General features: G+C 44.4%; 1 protein-coding gene across 1 annotated transcript in view; it reads left to right on the top strand.

Annotated features, from left to right (window-relative positions):
- psmb4 (proteasome 20S subunit beta 4) overlaps positions 1 to 20,500 on the top strand; it is a 45,317-nt gene extending 24,817 nt beyond the window's left edge. Inside the window, exons 2-8 of the mRNA XM_069940194.1 lie at positions 12,882 to 13,088; positions 14,838 to 14,921; positions 15,556 to 15,618; positions 17,482 to 17,563; positions 17,934 to 18,050; positions 19,489 to 19,577; positions 20,299 to 20,500. Coding sequence (XP_069796295.1) covers positions 12,882 to 13,088; positions 14,838 to 14,921; positions 15,556 to 15,618; positions 17,482 to 17,563; positions 17,934 to 18,050; positions 19,489 to 19,577; positions 20,299 to 20,311 — 655 coding nt within the window. The 3' untranslated portion in view covers positions 20,312 to 20,500. The remainder of the gene's footprint in view (positions 1 to 12,881; positions 13,089 to 14,837; positions 14,922 to 15,555; positions 15,619 to 17,481; positions 17,564 to 17,933; positions 18,051 to 19,488; positions 19,578 to 20,298) is intronic.
- The last annotated feature ends 208 nt before the right edge of the window (positions 20,501 to 20,708 follow it).

The raw sequence follows: 20,708 nt of genomic DNA, 5'->3' as shown, positions 1-20,708 counted from the left end.
TTGTCTGCCAATTCTCTTCTTTTTGTTGTATCTTCCTTTATTGCTAATTCTTTTTCTGTACTTGCTATTTCCCTTTCCAACTGTTCTATTCCCCAATTGTAGTCCTTCTTCATCTTAGTTACACAACTTATTATCTGCCCTCTGATGAACACTTTCATTGCATCCCATAGTATAAACTTTCACTGATTCCGTATTTATTTCAAAGTACATTTTAATTTGGCATTCACTAAATTCTCTAAATTCCTGTCTTTTAAGTAGCATAGAGTTTAATCTCTATCTATGCGTTCTCAGTGGGATGTCCTCCAGCTCTATTGCCAATAACAGGGGTGAGTGATCAGATAACAATCTTGCTTTATATTCCATTTTCCTAAATCTCCCTTGGATGTGGGCTGACAACAGGAACAGGTCTATCCTTGAGTATGTTTTATGTCTACCCGAGTAATATGAGTATTCCTTCTCCTTTGAGAGTTGTCTCCTCCATATATCCAAAAGTTGCGTTTCCTGCATCGATTTAACCATAAATTTGGTTACCTTGTTATTTCTGCTAGTCTTTTTTCCATCTTTGAGTCCAAATTAAGGTTAAAGTCCCCTGCTATCAGTATATTCCCCTGCGTATCTGCAATCTTCAAAGATATCTTGCATAAATTTTTGATCTTTTTCATTGGGTGCATATACATTGAGCAAATTCCAAAATTCTGAATATATCTGACACTTTATCATTATATTCCTCCCTGCTGGATCTATTATTTCCTCCTCTATTTTGATTGGTACATTTTTATTGATTTATATACCTTCTCCTCTGGCTTTTGAATTATATGATGCTGCAGTTACCTGCCCTACCCAATCTCTCTTTAATTTCTTGTGTTCCACTTCAGTTAGATGTGTTTCTTGCAAGAATGCTATATCAATTTTTTCTTTCTTCAGTAAATTTAACAGCCTCTTCCTTTTGATTTGGTTATGTATTCTGTTAATATTTAAAGTCATATAGTTCAACGTGGCCATTTCATACTTTGTTTACCTTTCCTATCTGCTTCCTCATCACCACCTTCTCTCCTTATCCATTTCTGCTTTCTTTTTTTGAACACATTGTAAGACAACACTTCTAAAACATAAAATATTTCCACTATTCCTTTAAGCACAAAAGTCCCCCCCCCCCCCCCCCCTCTGAGTTGTCCCTTGACAGGCAACTACATCTCCCCTCTCCATTTAGATTGCAAACCCGCTTGCAGGCATCAACTGATTTCGCAGTGACTGTTATTTCCTCCCACCCAGTCCCCTCCAGAAAAGACTTTTATCTTCACATATAACAAAGCTCACTCTCTTAATTCCCCCCTTACTTCCTTTCTTCCCTTTCTTAGTTATTTCTTATACTTTATTCTTCTTCTTTATATGTAGTTTGTCGTCATTCTTGTTCTTGTTACATCTCTTCATCTCTCTGTCTGTTTTGCAGGCATTCTGCAAATTCTCGTGCTTTCTCCAGATCCGAAAATAGTCTCCTTTGCTGCCCCGGTATAACTATTTTAAGCACCGCTGGATATCTTAACATAAATTTATAGCCTTTTTTCCATAGGATCGATTTTGCTGCGTTAAACTCCTTCCTCTTCTTCAGGAGCTCAAAACTTACGCCTGGGTATATTTAAAAAAAAAAAAAAAAATTTTGACCTTTGTATTCCAGTGGCTTTTTGTATTCTCTTATTTTTTTCATTGCCTTCTCCAGTATATTTTCTCTCGTCGTATATCTCAGGAATTTTACTTGAATGGATCTTGGTTTTCCCCTGAGTCCACTCCAGGACCTCTATCCTCTACCTCTCTTCCTTGTATCTGTGTCTCTTCTGACTTTCTTGTTGGGCTGTTTGTCTCAGTTTGCTGGGTATTTTTTTTATTAATGGTGTTTTAATGTTGGTCCTCTTCCTCTAGGCTGGTCATCTGTTGAGTCTCTGATTTCCTTTTTTCATTCTCCGCCTTCTTGTTCCCATTATTTTCTGTATCTTCTTACTGGGAGCCCTGCTGTTGGGTTTTACTCAGCTGTTCAAGCTGTGGAGTTCAACTCCACAGCTGGTCCCCCCCCTTCCGTCGGTGTTGTCTTTGTCGTGTGTGGTTGCACACCTCTGTTTGGCTCCATGAGCCATCCTTGTAGTCCTGCGCTCGGTGGGTCACATCCCCTTGGGGTTTCCACTGACCTCAGGGAGTGGGCTCCTCTCTCCACAGCAGGTCCCTGCTTCTTCGTACAGGTAAGGCCTTCACCTTTCTCTTCTTTTCTTCCAGTTATTTTTGGCTTTTCTTTCTTTGGTGCCATTTTCTCCACACCTTTATTTTTTATTTGTTGTGGTTTGTGTGTCTGTGGCTTTGCTTTTTCTTTACTTTTTTCCTTCTTTTCTGGAGAGGGCTGGTATTCCTCTACCGGCCACTACTCCATGATGTGACTCCTCCGTATAAATCTTTCTTCAAGCTATAAGTAAAAAGCAGGCAGGTTTCTGAATTACAGTCGGGAGGAGGGTAGAAGAATTGGAGGGGAGGATCAGGAAAGGTGAGAATTGATTTTGGCTGAGAAAGGAGACAGGGAAGGGGGGTAGAGAGAGAGTGAGAAAAAAAACTAGTGGAAAGAAGATGAAGATGGTGGTGGGGTTTAACAGAATCCAGAGAAGTCCGTGTTAATGCTATCCAGTTGGAGGTGCCAGACGGGAGATGAGATTTTGCTCCTCCAATTTGCAGGTGATCTCAGTCTAGCACTGCATGAGACTATGGACAGATATGCCAGCAAAAGAATGGGATGGGGAATCGAAATGGGTGGACATTGGGAGAGCCCCGCTACCGCGGTGGACAGAGCCAAGGTGCTCAACAAAGCGATCTTCCAGTCCACAACGGTAGCACCAGTATTTGTTCCTCCTTGCAGTGAGATTCTTGGACTTCACCACTTCAAATATTTATCAGTCTTTGTGTTCTTTCTGTAACCAGAGTCCCAATTTTAAAATGGCACCCTAAACTTCATCAATCTGTTCTTTGTAACATCCTGAAAATGAAATTACCCTTCGATTTTCTAAATCGATTGATAGATTAAGGTTTAGTGCATAGTGGGTGATGTTCTGGCTGTGCACGAAGGATCTGACCAGGTGGGTTCCTCTCACGACCAGCCCAACCCGGCCTGGCCCCGTATTGTGCCTTGCTAAATAAGGATTAGCTACTGTTTTGAGGGTGGCTGAAGATGAGTCATGAACACCACTTCACAGTGAGAGTTGAGATTTAATATTTGGTCTTGGGGTTTGGTGGAGCCCTCTCCAACTTCCTGCCTTGTAGACCACAAGCCTCAGTGAAAGTGAAAACACAGCAACCACAGGATGATAAGGCTTGTTTCTGTCTTGCTTGGAATTTTGGTTAAACTCTGTTTCCATTGTTGTCAGTGTGCCTGTGAAAGTTCTCTAGTTCACTTGCAAGGTGGAGGACAGAGTAAAATTAAAGCAGGGTAGCCTAAACGCCACTAGGATCATGTAGATAAGAGAGAAACTGTTAAGATTTGGGTCAAAGGAGTGAATTATATCTCAAATTTAGAATCCTAATGTTTTACACAGCACATAAACAGACCCATCTAGAGTAAGTTTATTATCATCTGACTGTACCTATATGACCTGACAAAACAGTTTCTCCAGACTGTGGAACACACACAAAAACACAGTGTGTAATGATCACATCAGTATCAAGATAAATACAGCTACTCCCTGATTTAAGACCTATGTGACTTGCATCTGTACATATGACAGAAAAAAAACTAAATTTAAAAAAAAAGAAACAATACATTTAAATATAACAATTATGCTTGGACGTGCGTTCACCAGTGCTAATGGCTGTGGGTGTATGATAGTGACCGTCATACGATATCCCGGCATTGTGTACATCATAGTATCTCTCAGTTTTCAGGGTAAAAAATGCTGTACAGGTACAACGGGGTGTCAGGAGAGCACGGGGCAGTGGGATCAGTGTGGGGACTGACAGCGGGCTGACAGGAGTGCGCGGGGCAGTGGGATCAGTGTGGGGACTGACAGCGGGCTGTCAGGAGTGCGCGGGGCAGTGGGATCAGTGTGGGAACTGATAATGTGGGGACCACATGCCTTGCTAACATACTTGCATCAGAACGGAACTCTGATGTATGTCGGGGAGTGTCTGTATAAAGATGGTATACAAATTTAGACAGACAGCATTGTAACAGGCTCTTCAGGCCCACAAGTCTGTGCAGCCCAGATAACCCAATTGACACAGAATGTAGAAACTCCTTGCAGGCGGTGCCAGATTCGAACTCCGGTCACTGTCGCTGGTGGACAATCACGCTAACCGCGCTGCCCATCTGCACTAACTGCCATTCATTTGGAGTAATTTTGTTGGGGATGTTGTTTCTTCACATAAAGCCAGTGAATCTTGCACCCAAAATGAGATGGATTATTGCTGGGGAAACACTGTAGGTCACGCAGGATCCAGAGGCAGGAAAAATGAACCAATGTTTCTGGCCCTTGTTAAGCAGGCGTCTGACTAGAATGGTGGTGGGAGGGGGAGGAGAGGAAGGTGCAGGGAGACAAGCACTGGCTAATAGGTAGGACTTCATAGGTGAATATGTGGGAGGGTAGAAGAGGGGGGAAAAACTGATAATGGAGATAGCAGAGGGCTTAGAAGGGGAACTCTTTTTTTTATTTAATTTTTTATTTTTCACACCATAAATCACATTAGCCATGATATACACTATTTCTTTTTCACGCATATACAGTGACTTTTTCTCCTCCCCCCTCCCTCCCCCCTCCCTCCTCCCAAGCCACCCCCCCCACCCCCCCCTCTCATCCATTTTAGGTATACAATCTAGGTTGCATTAAGCCAGTCAGACAATGTTGTCATTCAACAAAAATACACCAGAAATTCTACTGAGTCTATTCTTTTCTTTCCTTCTCCTTCCATCAACTTAGGTAATGTTTGTCCCCGGTAGGTTTTCGCTATTGTATTTAATGTAAGGCTCCTATACTTGTTTGAATATTTCAATATTATTTCTTAACCTATATGTTATTTTTTCTAATGGAATACATTTATTCATTTAAATTTAGTAGTTTCTTCCTTTTAATTTGGTTATGTATTCCATTAATATTTAAAGTCGTATAGTTCAGCGTAGCCCTTTTATATTTTGTTTATCTTCTCTTTCCGTTTTTCCATCATTACCTTTCCTCCTTTTCCATTTCTGTTTTCTTATTTTCCACTCTTTATAAGACAACATTCCTACAACATCCAACATTTTCCTTATTCTCCTATTTCTATCTTCTTTATCCCCAATCTCCACTTCCCCTCCTGAGTTGTCCTTTATCCCTTGTCGGACAACCACATCTCCCCTCTCCATTTGGATTTGCGAATCCACTCGCAAGCGTCAACTGATTTTGCAGTGACCGCTATTTCCCCCCACCACGCCCCCCCAGAAAAGATTTCACTTTTCATATGTCACAAAGGTCACTCTTTTAATTCCCTCCTTATTCTCTCTATTCCATTACCTTCCCTTATTAATTCTTGTCTATACTATCTATATTTTCCTCTAAGTACAGATACATTCACGTATGCACATTGTCTCTATTCACTCTTATACCTCTTTACCCGCATACATATCAATCGTGATAATTTTTACTCTCATTACCCGTCTTCATCCCTCAGTCTATTTTTGTCTTTACCCGCATACATATCAATCGTGATCATTTTTACTCTCATTACCCGTCTTCATCCCTCAGTCTATTTTTGTCTTTACCCACATACATATCAATCGTGATCATTTTTACTCACATTACCCGTCTTCAACCCTCAGTCTATTTTTGTCTTTACCCACATACATATCAATCGTGATCATTTTTACTTTCATTACCCGTCTTCCTCCCTCAGTCTATTTTTGTAATTGTTCTGCAAATTTTCGTGCTTCTTCTGGATCCGAGAATAGTCTGTTTTGTTGTCCTGGAATAAATATTTTCAATACCGCTGGATGCTTTAGTATAAATTTATACCCTTTCTTCCATAAAATCGCCTTTGCTGTATTGAACTCTTTTCTCTTTAGGAGTTCAAAACTTGTATCTGGATAAATGAAGATTTTTTGCCCTTTATACTCCAGTGGTTTGTTGCCCTCTCTTACTTTTTCCATTGTCTTCTCCAGTACCTTTTCTCTTGTAGTATATCTTAGGAATTTTACTACAATAGATCTTGGTTTTTGTTGTGGTTGTGGTTTAGAGGCCAATACTCTATGTGCCCTTTCTATTTCCATTTCTTGCTGTAGTTCTGGACATCCTAGGGTCTTAGGGATCCACTCTTTTATAAACTCCCTCATATTCTTGCCTTCTTCATCTTCCTTAAGGCCCACTATCTTTGTTATTTCTTCTGTTATAATTTTCCATTGTATCTATTTTTTGAGCTAGTAGTTCTTGTGTCTCTTTAGTTTTTTTATTAGATTCCTCCAATTTCTTTTTTAAGTCTTCTACCTCCATTTCTGCTGCTACTGCCCGCTCTTCCATCTTGTCCATTTTCTTTCCCATTTCTGTTAAGGTCATATCTATTTTATTCATTTTCTCTTCTGTGTTGTTTATTCTTCTTCTTAAATCATTAAATTCCTGTGTTTGCCATTCTTTAAATGACTCCATGTATTCTTTAATAAGAGAAAGTATATCCTTTATCTTGCCTTTCTTTTCTTCTTCTATTTCACTGTATTCTTCCTCTTCCTCTTCTTCTTCCTCTGGGTTGGCCATCTGTTGTTTCTTTGTTGCCCTTTCCTTCTCTTCTTTCTTGTTTCTATTGTCTTCTGTGGTCTCTTCTTGCTGCAGGTGTTCTGCAGCTGTCGTTGCCGGCTGTGGAGATCGACTCCCCAGCTGGTCCCCCCTCCCGTCGGTGTGTTTTTTTTCATTCGCATGTCGCGCATGCGCGGTTGCGCACTTTTACTCGGCTCAGCGAGCCATTTTTGTAGTCCATTATTTACCGACCTGAGGGAGCGGGTTTCTCTCTCCGCAGCGGGCCTCTTCGGACAGGTAAGGCCTTCACCTTTTTCCTCCTTTGTCTTCTCTTCCTCTCTTCTTACCGTTGCTTTCGATTTTTCTTTTTTTGTCGCCATCTTCTTTCCACCTTTATACTCACTTTTCTGTAACTTTTATTTCTGTGCCTTTGTGTTTTCCTTTGTTTTTCCCGACTTTTCTGGAGAGGGCTGGAGTTCACCGTCCGGCCACTACTCCATCACGTGACTCCTCAGAAGGGGAACTCTCTGATGAGAGAAGGCAAGGGACTGGGACTTTGGAGAAAGGGAGACTGAGGGATAGGGAAAGAGATAGACTTGGGAAAGAGGGTTAATAGAACTTGGGGGGTGTGGTCTATGTTAATGCTGTCTGGTTGGAATACAAGAAGTTCCTCCAATTTGCAGATAGCCATGGTTTTGACAGTGCATGGACAGACATGTCGGTTTGGGAATGGTGCATGGGATTGAAATGGGTGGCCACTGGGTGGTCCCCATTATTGCAGGGGACAGAGTGCTCAACGAAATGATCTCCCAGTCTCTCCGTGGTAGAGGAGGCCACATCGCAAGTTCTGAATGCAGTAGATGACCCCTGCAGATTCAGAAGTGAAGTGGATCAGCAAGTTTGCAGTTGACACAAAGATTGGAGCTTTAGTGGACAGCGAGGAAGTCTTTCAAAGCTTGTAGAGGGGGGGCATGGCAAGATGGTGTAAGGATCAGACGTGCCTTCCAGTCCTCTCCTGACTCTATCTTATTGTTTTGTCTAGAAATGCCCGTTAAAATTCTTTAAAAGTTTAGATAATTTCAATGCTGTAAATTTAACTTATGATGGTACAATTGGTGGAAAAGAACAAAAAAAACGACAACAGATCATCAAAAAACTACATTTTCCAAAAGTTCAAGTTTTGGAGCCTACCTACAGGAAAGACACCGGGACTCAGCATGAAATGGATCTCAGGAGAGAGGTACAGTGTTCGGATGTAGAGCTCCATGTTACATCGGTAGAGCCCCCTAAAGAGGGTGCCAAACAGCCTTTAGAACAAAGTTACTCAAAGGCATTTGTCAACTGTAGAGGTGGCGCTGCAAACTGCATCTCTTGAGATACAAGAACCTATACAACTTGATGTACTGGGAGAAGTTAATACATTATGGACTGGGGAAAACCCCGGCCAGTGTCCTCCAGTCATTGCTGGAGAGGCTGTGGCTGGGGTTTCCACAAGCAATCATACTACAAGGAAGGCAACCAGAATAAAGGAAGGAATAGAAGATCCTTTGGAGAAGAAGCAGGAATCTGTTGAGCCAAAATCTCTTCCAATTGAAAAGATTTTTGTGAATCTTGAATCTAAACTATCTTATACAATGCAGGGATTATCCAAGATTATGACTGAACTTGGTACTAGGTTTAATACTTTGGTGAAAATACATTTTCAACAGATGGCTGAGTTTGGAGCTTTTAAACTTGAAGTGAGAGATAAATTTAATTCATGTGAAGAAGATATAGACGAAATACGGGATCAAGTTTTTGATGTGACCAAAATGGTCGAAGACTTACAAACTCAAAATAAAAATTTGGTGAAAAAGATTGATTATTTGGAAAACCAATCCAGACGGAACAATATAAAGATTATTGGTTTGCCGGAAGGTATGGAGGGACCAGACCCAAGAAAATTTTTTACTGAATGGATTCCGCAGGTGCTGGGTCAAGAACATTTCCTGGAAGGTATAATACTGGAACGTGCTCACAGAGCCTTGCGTAGAAGACCTATTTCAGGTCAAAGTCCAAGACCTGTTTTGGTTCGTTGCTTGAATTATTACGACAGAGAAATAATTTTACGAGTGGCTATTAGAAATGCACAACAGAGAAAATCACCCTTGATGATTCAAAATAATCGAGTTTTCTTCTATGCGGATTTGAGTCAAGAAGTTATGTTCCAACGACGGGAATTCAATCCTGCTAAAGAGTTGTTGTGGAAGAAAGGTTACAAGGCAACCTTTAGATATCCAGCTGTTTTGAAGGTTTTTCAAGATGGTTGCCAACCAAAGTTCTTTGATTCTCCAAAGGAAGCTATAGCATTTGCTCAAGAGCTGCCAATTACTCAGTTTCAACAGAGACATAGTCCGCAGCGATCTCTAAGGAGACAAGAGATGGAAGAAAAGAGCCGTGCTCCAAGAAGGAATGGTTGTAATGGTGACTCGGCAGTTGGAGCTGATTAAAAGAAGAGATGTCCTTTTTTTTTGCTTTTTTAAAAAAAAAGTGATATTAAATAATGATGATGTTAGTTTAAGATGAAGTGAGAGTTGGGGGAGAGAACTGGATAGGCACTGAAAGTCATCTGCTACGTGTGAGTTATCTCACACCCATTTTTTTTTGGGAGTTACCGCATCGCGTGGTTTAGACGGGAGGGGGTATTTTTAACCTCCTACCCGTTTTTTTTTTTCCTTTTTTTGTATTATTAGATTAAAGAGTGAAGGGGGTTTTTTGTTTAAATATTTTTAAAAAAGCATAAGAAAGTATTTGATTGTTTAAAAAAACTAAAAATTGATGTGGTTTTTTTTGTAAAGTTTATTCAATAGATAAGGAATATCTGAAATTTAAATGTGAATGGGATGGATAAGTTTTTTTTATATTTTTTCTTTAACTTTAAGGTGAAAGGAGTGGTAATTCTGGTGTACATTATTTTGCTATTTTAGTTATTTTAGAACGAAGGGAATAATGGTGAAAGTTATGAATTGAATTGTACAATTCTTAATGAGGCTTGAATTTTGTTTGTGGTTTATGCTCCATTTGTTGAAGATATAGATTTCGTTGTAGATGTGTTTTTATTATTTGGATATCTGAATTTTAACATATATTTTAACGGATATTTAAATGTGATATTGGAGCTTTTATTGGATAACTATTCAAGAGTAAAAGGGAAAAATGGTGGAAGAGTACTAAAATTGAATTGTACAATGCTTAATGAGGTTTGAATTTTGTTTTAAGATGGTGGTTTATGTGATTAATATGATGATAGATGTGAAGTTAGTTGATATTTGGTGAAGGTTTATCTCTATAGAGAGTTTTTTTTCATTTTTTTTCATGCTACAATTTTTTTTAAAAGAATTGATTATTGTTTAAGAATTTTTGATAGATAATGTTACTAACTTTACTAATTTTTTATATTAAGTTTGAGTTAAATATATGTTTAATCTTAACTCCGTTTGTTAAATATATGCATTGAACCAAGCCATGAAAGACCCCAACAATGAAGACGCTGTTTACATCCGGTACCGCACGGATGGCAGTCTCTTCAATCTGAGGCGCCTGCAAGCTCACACCAAGACACAAGAGAAACTTGTCCGTGAACTACTCTTTGCAGATGATGCCGCTTTAGTTGCCCATTCAGAGCCAGCTCTTCAGCGCTTGACGTCCTGCTTTGCGGAAACTGCCAAAATGTTTGGCCTGGAAGTCAGCCTGAAGAAAACTGAGGTCCTCCATCAGCCAGCTCCCCACCATGACTACCAGCCCCCCCACATCTCCATCGGGCACACAAAACTCAAAACGGTCAACCAGTTTACCTATCTCGGCTGCACCATTTCATCAGATGCAAGGATCGACAATGAGATAGACAACAGACTCGCCAAGGCAAATAGCGCCTTTGGAAGACTACACAAAAGAGTCTGGAAAAACAACCAACTGAAAAACCTCACAAAGATAAGCGTATACAGAGCCGTTGTCATACCCACACTCCTGTTCGGCTCCGAATCATGGGTCCTCTACCGGCACCACCTACGGCTCCTAGAACGCTTCCACCAGCGTTGTCTCCGCTCCATCCTCAACATCCATTGGAGCGCTCACACCCCTAACGTCGAGGTACTCGAGATGGCAGAGGTCGACAGCATCGAGTCCACGCTGCTGAAGATCCAGCTGCGCTGGATGGGTCACGTCTCCAGAATGGAGGACCATCGCCTTCCCAAGATCGTATTATATGGCGAGCTCTCCACTGGCCACCGTGACAGAGGTGCACCAAAGAAAAGGTACAAGGACTGCCTAAAGAAATCTCTTGGTGCCTGCCACATTGACCACCGCCAGTGGGCTGATAACGCCTCAAACCGTGCATCTTGGCGCCTCACAGTTTGGCGGGCAGCAGCCTCCTTTGAAGAAGACCGCAGAGCCCACCTCACTGACAAAAGGCAAAGGAGGAAAAACCCAACACCCAACCCCAACCAACCAATTTTCCCTTGCAACCGCTGCAATCGTGTCTGCCTGTCCCGCATCGGACTGGTCAGCCACAAACGAGCCTGCAGCTGACGTGGACTTTTTACCCCCTCCATAAATCTTCGTCCGCGAAGCCAAGCCAAAAAGAAAATATGTTTTTTAAGTCTGATATCTTGGTATTAATTACTTTTCTTTTTGTTAGTATTTTAATCGGTTATGTTTTTGTTTTTTTTTGTAAGTGGGTTTTTTTCTCACATATATTATTAACTTTATTAATTCTTCACTCTTTATTTTGGGGGGAAAGGGGGGGGTTGGACTAATTTGAGTTGGGTTATTAATGTGTAATAATTATTGGGGAGGGTATAGTTTATTTAGATTACTGATATTGTATTGTAATTTTATTATTTTATTCTTAATTTTTTAAAATGTAATCCTATATGTTATTCATGTTATAAAATCTTAAATAAAGTTTAAAAAAAAAGCTTGTAGAGGGAACTGGACCAGCTGGAAAAATGGGATGTAAAATAACAGATGTAATTTAATGCTGACAAGTGCGAGATGTTGCACTTTGCGAGGACAAACCAAGGCAGGGCCTACAGGGTAAATGGTAGGGCACTGAGGAGTGCAGTAGAACAGAAGGAGGGATCTGGGAATACAGGTACAAATTCCTTGAAAGTGGTGTCACAGGTAAGTAGGGCTGTAAGATCTTTTTGGCACATTGGCCTCCTTAAATCAAAGTATTAAGAAAAGAAGTTGTAATGTTATGGTAAAATTATATAAGACATTGGTGAGGCCAAATTTAGAGCACTGTGTGCAGTTTGGGTCACCTAACTACAAGAAAGATATCAATGAGATTGAAAGGGTTCAGAGAATATTTACAAGGATGTTGCCAAGTTGAGGAACTGAGTTATACAGGTCAGGACTTTCTTCCCTGGAACGTAGATGAATGGGGGGGGTGGGGGGGGAATTTGATAGATGTATACAAAATTACAAGAGGTATAGATAGAGGTTTTTTCACAGAGATTAAGAGCGATACAAACCAGAGGACATCAATAAAGGGTGAAATGGGAAAAATTTAAGGGGAACATTTGGTGGGGGGGGGGGACACTTCTTTACCCAGAGTAGTGGGAGTGTGGAACAAGCTGCCAGCTGAAGTGGTGAATGCAGGCTCAATTTTAACATTTAAGAAAAATTTGGGCAGGGAGAGGATGGACTGGGTATAGATCAGTGGGACTAGGCAGAATAATAGTTCAGCACAGACTAGAAGGGCCAAAGGGTGTTTTTCGTGCTCTAAAGTTCTATGGATATTGGGCCTCGAATGGTGGTGAGGTAGTAGGGTCATTTTTTGCGGTCACAGGGGTCAGTACTGAGGGGGCGATTCGTGGTAAAGAATGAGTGGACGAGGGAGTCATGGAGGGAATGGTTCCTTTGGAAAGCTGGGTGGGGGAAAGATATGCCTGGTGGTGGGATCCCATTGTATGCGGCAGAAAATGCGGAGGATAACTTGTTGGATGTGGAGACTGATGGGTGGGACGAGAGGACAAGGGGAATCCCGCTATGTTTCGGGGTGGATGCACGAGCAGAAAGAAGAGATGCGGGGGAAGGCTGAGTTGATGGCAGTGGAGAGGGAAAGGCACGTTTTTGTTTTTTTTTGGATTCCATCCTTCATGTCATCTTTTTCGGCAGGAACCCCATAGTGACGGGCACTTCAGTGCTGGGGGTGAAGTTTGATGGAGGAGTGATCCTGGCAGCTGACATGCTGGGCTCGTACGGGTCCCTGGCCCGATTCCGCAACATATCCAGGCTGATGAAAGTCAATGACACCACCGTGCTGGGGGCTTCTGGCGACTATGCAGATTACCAGCACCTCAAGCAGGTCATTGAGCAGATGATGTAAGGGAACTGCGGCTGTGAATACATGATTCTTGGTAGAGATGAGTTTATTGGCTTGTGCATCGTTATACAAAAATACCAGAGAACATCTGTTTGAGTAACACTTAACGTGACTTATCCGTGATACACATCTCCTCACTTAACAGTGTCTGCACTTACTGAGAAGACTAAGGGTGGGGGTGGGGGAAGCTAATAGCTGCCATCATTTCAACCATCTCATTTGAGCGCCCTGGCCTGCCGTCACATCGCAGTGCCTGAGAATGCCCCCTAATGGTACGGCTGCTGTAGAGCATTGGATTGGAGGTCAACCTACAGGACCATAAGAACGGCAGAGAGGATCACTCGTGTGTCCCTCACCCCCATCTCAAGAGGGCGGGCAAAATTATTGAGAACCCCTACCACCCGCACACAGCATCTTCCAGCTACTCCAATCGGGAAAAGATTCAGGAGTATCGGAGCCAGCACCACCAGGCTGTGTGCTGAGGAACAGCTTCCCAAGGGCAGTGAGAATGGTTCTGTAACAGAGAGAACGAAGATGCAGATAAATGACGACCACCTTTCCTGTTCCCACAACACCTCTCCTCAGAAGATGCCTGTTGAGAAGGCCAGGACTACCAGCCCCCATCTTGACATTTTGTAGGAGCACAGTTGAGAGCGTCCTGTCTGGCTGCATCGTGTGGGGCAATAGCAGCAAAGCATCGGATACAGAGGATCATCAAAATGGCCGAGGCTTCCCTTTCCTCCAATTATAACGTTCAAATTTTAAATTAATTTTTTTTTTAAAACATACAGCACGGTGACAGTCCCTTCTGGTCCGCAAGTTGTGCCCAGTTCACACAGCCCCTGTACGTTTTTGGAAACCAGATCACCTGGAGTAAACCCATGCAGACACAGGCTAGATTTGAACCTGGGTCACTGGGGCTGTAACAGTGTGGTTAAAATCATGGCGCCCATGTAATGGCAGCACTGTCTAAATAGGGCTCAAGGAATTGTAGAACATCCCTTCCATCCAGTTCACAGTATCTTTGACCACTAACATCGGGAAGGAGGTACTGGAGCATCAAAATCAAGACAGCCAAGCTGGGAAATGGCTTCTTCCTGCAGAAAAAATTTAAATTTAGACATCCAGCACTGTAACAGGCCAATTCAGCCCTACAAGTCCGTGCTGCCCAATTTCACCCCATTAACCTACATCCCGGTACGTTTTGAAGTGTGGGTGGAAACCAGAGTCCCCTGGAGAAAACCCACGCAGACACGGGGAGAACGTACAAACTCCTTACAGACAGCACAGGATTCGAACCTATTTGACCACGAGCAAGTCTCCAGCAACCCATAGCCCTTGCAGGTCCCTTCGCTGCTCCGCCGCTTAGGGTGGTCTCCTCTGCTTCTCCTTCTCGAAAGGGGTGGGGTGTTCTCCCTGTTATTGGTGCCCTGTGTCGATCCGCTGCTTCCCCCGGAGTCTGCCACCTACGGTGGTATGCTGGCCAGCACTGGCACTGCCATCCAGGGCACTGACCCCATAGGTTACACACATTTCCCACACCCCCAGTCTATCCCCCTGTATTTTCTCAGGAATGTGGAATGCCCTTCCTCAGGGACCAGATTGGCTCGGGGGCATTTAAGACGAGCTGAATAACATTTGAGGTTTGTGGAGGTGAAGGGGAGTGGAGTGAAGCATTGGGCTGGGGGGCTCAAAGAGTGTCTTTCATGGTCTATGATCTCTCTGATTTTGCTGCATTTGACCCCCAGGATTGATGAAGAATTACTTGGAGATGGTCACAGTTATAGTCCGAAAGCAATCCATTCCTGGTTGACGAGAGTCATGTATAACAGGTAAGCGTTTGGAGATACGGAGAGCGTTGCAGAAAACTGCAGCCAAATCATTGTTCTGACTTTACACAAAAATGCTGGAGAAACTCAGTGTGATGTCGTCAGCCCTCCCTTTAGCAGCTGCTTTCAGGTGGCTTCATGCAGGTGCCTAGGGGGACTTCAGTGCTCCGGCGACTATCCCTCCCGGAGGAGTGTTAGAAAGTGCGCCTTGGAGGCGCCTCCTGCTCTTTCAGGTGGGTACCCCGAGAGCCGCATAGCGGTAGAATTCTGGCCACCTGAAAGCCTAATGATCCAGCCAGACAGGACACTCAACTGTGCCCAGGTAGAATACTGTCTAGATAGGGGTCTGTCGCCTTGCCCTCCTCAGGAAGTGTAGGCACTTTTATGTCTTCCTGACTAATGAGGAGGCATTGTGGGTCCATGATAGGTCTGTTGTATTCACATTAAGGAACTTTATATCGATGCTGTAACTCTAAATTTAACTGTTTGGCCTGCAGTCACATTGCAGTGCTTGAGAGTGCGGTTTCTGGAGGGGGGGGGTGGGGCAGTGAATTTCAGAGAGTCTAAAATGTGCTTTGATTCAAGCCTCTCTTCTTTTCTTCCCTCCCCCCCCCCCCCTCCCCCCCACCCACCCCAGGAGGTGCAAGTTGAATCCCTTTTGGAACACTGTAATCATTGGTGGAATGAACAATGGCGAGAGGTAAGCTGGTCCATTGGAAAAGAAGTGGGATTGGTGCCAGGTGGGAATGGAAGTGTACTATCCAACAACATATTTGAGAGTTCCAAGGCACAGCGATTGTTCTGAGTTGTAGCAAGAGGTTCCATTTGGCTTGTTTTATTGTCATGTAACGGTGCAGAACATGTAATATTACACAAAATTGCCGTAAGACCAACAGTCACCATTAGTGTTGACTGGCGCCCCTGACGGTACAAAAGGAGAAGCAAAAGAGAACCCCTTGAGTCGCTGAGTGTCTGTGCATTCACCTCCAGCACTCTTGTAGCTGTTCAGATGAGTGTTTGATCCATTAGCAGCCTGAGCTCCAGATCCAAACGATCAGGGTCTTCAGCACGCACACACCTTCGGGAGTCCCTCAGCATCCTCTCGCACCCTGAACTGCCTCGACGCTGAAGGCTTCCCGATTGTGCCGGAGGTTGGGATCAGGAGCTCGAGTTGCTGATGGATTGGACAGGGATCCGTGGGTCTGCGAATCCACGGACACTCAGTCACTCTGAAAGGCCTCTCTTTTGTCATGAGCATTGCTGAGCGCATCTAACAATAGGAATATACAGCCTCTCCCTAACTTAGGACCATGTGTACATACGATTGAAATAAAATACAGTATAAATTTAAAATATATAGAAAAATGTCAATATAAAACTTGCGCTTGGTCGTACGTCCACCGGTGCTTTCTTTTTAAAATATTTTTATTGATATTTATTCAATAAAAAAAAATGAACAATACCAATATATGTGTGGCAGAACTAGTAAAAATAGTTGCAATAATGAGATCACATGTAGAAATTCAGAAGTATGGGAACACAAACATAATGATACAATAGAACCTATCAAAAAAGATAAATTCTAAACCCCTTCCCTCAGCAAGGTTAAAGGTGGAAATTTTAAAAAAAATGCAAACTGGCATAATCTTGGAGAGAGGCAGCATCGTGCCAAAATTCCAAATTAACACCAACCTTCAATTGTATAGTAGTCCATAGATGAACCCCATAACGTTTCCAGCAGTGCTAATGGCTGTGTGCGTACAATAATGACCATCGGACAATATCCCAGCATTGTGTACATCATCACTCTCCGTTTTCAGGATAAAAGAATGTTGTACAGGTGCAGCGGGCTGTCGGAAGAGCGCGGGGCAGTGAGAGCAGTGTGGGTACTGACAGTGGGCTGTATGGAGAACGCAGGGGAGTGGGAGCAGTTTGGGGACAGGTAGTGGGCTGTCGCAAGAGCGCTGGGTGGTGGGATCTGTGTGGGGACAGGTAGCAGGCTGCGGAAGAGTGTGGGGCAGTGGGATTGGTGGGGGGACTGATAGCAGGCTGTCAGGAGAGCGCTGGGCAGTGGGATCAATGTGGGGACTGATAGTGGGCTATCGGGAGAGTATGGAGTAGTGGGATCAGTGTGGGGACTGATAGCAGGCTGTCGGGAGAGTATGGAGACTGAGTGTGGAGATGACATTGCCATGCTAACATACTTGGTCCATTTTGAGATACGACCGGTCAGTCAGAACGGAGCTTGGATGTATGTCGGGGTACCTGTAATATGTGACAATAAAAGGAACCATTGAATTACCTTCTGTCAGTCAATCAAAAGGTTGTGGGCATTGTGCAACCTTGAATGTGGTGGGGGTTGACTGACAAATAGTTGAATATTGCAGTGATTCGCTTTGTTTAAAACCCAGGATGGAGGAGGGGGCTTCACCATTCTGGGAGGAGGGGAGTGCTGAGGCCCAGATGAGAGCAGGGCAAGCAGGTGGGAGTAGGGTAAGTGGACAGCAGTCAGCTGCTGAGATGGGCAGAGGCAATGAGCATTAATACTGGTAGCTTTCCACAGCTTCCTTGGCTATGTGGACAAGCTGGGAGTCGCCTACGAGGCTTCCACAGTGGCCACCGGTTTTGGTGCGTACCTTGCTCAGGTGAGGCCTTGTCCCCTTCTCCCTCATGTGGTTCCTCCTTCTCTTCCCCCCCCCCCCACACACATCCCCATGATTCCCCTCCCTGTCCCTACATCCCATCCCCCTCTGTCCGCTGTGCTGACGTTTCGGTTCCCCTCCCCCTCTCTCCGCTGTGCTGACATTTCGGTTCCACTCCCCTCTCTCAGCTGTCTGACGTTTTGGTTCCCCTCCCCCTCTGTCCGCTGTACTGACGTTTCGGTTCCCCTCCCCCTCTCTCCGCTGTGCTGACGTTTCGATTCCCCTCCCCCTCTGTCCGCTGTGCTGACGTTTCGGTTCCCCTCCCCTTCTGCCCGCTGTGCTGACCTTTCGGTTCTCCTTCCACCCCATGTAGCCCCTGATGAGGGAAGTAGCAGAAAGCCAGGCACTCATTTCGAAGGATGAAGCTCGCCTGCTGATTGAGCGCTGCCTGAAGGTCCTGTACTACCGCGACGCACGTTCCTATAACCGGGTAAGAGTCAATGGGCGCAGCCTGGGTTAATGCAGGCGGCAGGCGGACAATCCTGGATAACCAGGTGGGTGGGACCCATTCCTCACATTGGCAACTGGCACAGACATGCGGCACAGTTCAACGGGGTGTATAGAATCGTTGACTGATGGCTCCTAAAACCCACGTTCCTTCCTGGCCTTCGGTGCTGTGTGTGGAGTTTGCATTTTCTCCCTGGGATTCTCCTCCACTTCCATGGGTGCTCCAGTTTCATAGAACAGGCCCTTTGGGCCACAATGTTGTAACTGACCCATGTAAATCTACTTAACAATCTACCTCCCTCTTTTTCAAGCATGCATATTCTTTTCTTATAAATGTTCCTATTTTATCAACCTTCAGCACCGCTCTTGACAAGGCATTCCAGGCACCCTCGGTCTCTGTGCATGTATATAAAAAAAAACCCCAACTTATCCTTGAACCTTCCTTCCCTCATTTTGTACAGATGTCCTCTGGTATTTGCCACGGGGTGGGTGGGGGGGGTGCGCGCGAGGGGAAAGGTCTACCTTATCTACGTCCCTTATAATCTTGTAGACCTCAGTTGTCACCTGTCATCATTCTTTGCTCCTTTAAGTCTCCTTTGACGTGGGTTAATGGGCTGCTGTGAGTTATCTTTGCCACCCACCCCTCCCCCACCTTTATGTGGGATAGAATATAGGGGGGAGTGTGGGGAGAATTTTTAAATGGGATTAGTGCTTCCCCTCCAAAAGCATCTCCAAGCCAGTGATATACAGTAAAATCCCTGGTATCCAGCACATAGATGTTGAATAAGTGAAATTTTGCTTGAGATTGCATGATTGCCGAACTAACGGAGAGGCTTGAATTCTGGACAAGGGTTTTTACCCTACTTGTTAAACTTCTGATAGTCTGGCACATTCCAGACAAAGTTAGTGCTGAACTTCTTGATTTTCCAGACAATTCCTGTTGATATCCCAACCCTTTAATTTTTTGGTGCCACTAATGCAACTAAATTTTCCAACGAATCCTGCTAAGTTCAGACAACGTGATGCATGCAAGAACAGCAGTAAACCCAAGAAAAGCCCATAGGTCAGGCAGCCCCACAAGGAGAAATTGTAAACACATGAAGGGTCCCGACCTGAAACGTTAGCTGTCCGTCCCTCTCCACTGACACTGCCTGACCTGCTAAGCCCCTCCAGCTTCTGAAAGAGAGGACAGGACATCCGAGCTCTGATGCCTGTCAGAGCTTCAGCCAGTGTTTAGCCCATTCTCCAGCAGCTGCAGCCTAGTGTGAGTCCTTTGACTGCAAGTCACCAGCAGCCTGTGTGGGTTCCTCGTCTCGATTCACTGACATCCCGCTGTCTGCATGTGCCCCTGTCTATTAGCTCTGAACACTATTTTTCTCACAGCCGCACTGATCACCTTGTATTCTGCCCTTGCCTTGCAGTACCAATTAGCCACGGTTACGGCGGCTGGCGTAGAAATCGAAGGGCCCCTGTCGGCTGACACCAACTGGGAGATTGCCCACATGATAAGGTAAGTGACAGCAAACAGTGGCAGCTGAGCCGTGAGATCGAGGAAGAGCAATGAGGCTCGGCTGTCCTGCAGGAGCCGATGGAATGGCATGGGGGTTCACTCCACTTCCCCAGAGGAGGGGCACTCAGAAACTGTCGATTTCCGCCTGCATCCTTGAAGTTCACTCCCTCCACACTCACACTCGCTAATATTTCTGCACTGCTGTAACTCCTGAAATTATTTTATGTGGGGAGTCACAGAGAGGAACACTACAGAATCAGGCCCTTCATCTCTCCTCATGCTCATCCACCAACCCCTTCACCCATATGCCAGGAGGGCAATTTGCAGAGGTAAATTAACCCAGTGACAGATGACATCAACTTCTCTGGTTTTCATTTGCCCCTCCCCCCCCCCCCCCCCCCCCCGCTCTACATTCCTTTCCAACCCTAATCCTCCATCTCCTTTGCTGGATTCACAGAGCCACCTCCTCTCCCCGTGTCTGTGTGTGTCTTTGGGTTTGTGTGTGTGCCTCTTTGGGTGTCTGCATGTCTCTGTGGGGGGGGGGGGGGGAGAGAGAGGTTGTGTGTCTCTGGTTGTGTTCATGGGAGGGGGAAGGGGGTGTGTCTATGGGTGTGTAGCTGTGGGGGGGGGTCTGTCTATGGGTGTGTGCGAGATTGCTCCATCCCAAGCCTCTGCCGCTTGATGTTGCTGTTCCCTGATCTTTTGACATTTTTTATTTCAGTGGGTTTGAATAGAAGAGCTGAGTCTACGCCGCGGCTGGTTCAAGAACAAGAGCCGAAATTTCTCAACAAATGATTATGAAAGCCATTGCTTTTTTGCTATTGAATCTCTTGGAATCTTTTCATTGTGTTTGCTCCAGGGTACATCTTTCACCACAGGGTTGGGGTTGGGGTGGGGTTAAGAAATAAAATGTTTTCAAGGAAGGACTGGTATATGCCTCACATTCTTCACAAACATGCAGGGGATTCTAAATTTAAATTTCGGCCCATGAGTCAATGCCGCCACATTTACACCCAATTAACTTACACCCCCCCACCCCAGTCCGTTTTGAATGGTGGGAGACATGGGGAGAACGTACAAACTCGTTACAGACAGCTCAGGATTCAAACCCTGTTCCCAATCGCTGGTGCT

The sequence above is a fragment of the Narcine bancroftii genome, chromosome 5, assembly GCF_036971445.1.
Source record: "Narcine bancroftii isolate sNarBan1 chromosome 5, sNarBan1.hap1, whole genome shotgun sequence".
In the NCBI taxonomy this organism is placed as follows: domain Eukaryota; kingdom Metazoa; phylum Chordata; class Chondrichthyes; order Torpediniformes; family Narcinidae; genus Narcine; species Narcine bancroftii.
Note: the sequence above shows the minus strand (reverse complement) of the source record. Positions and strands in the feature narration are given on the sequence as shown.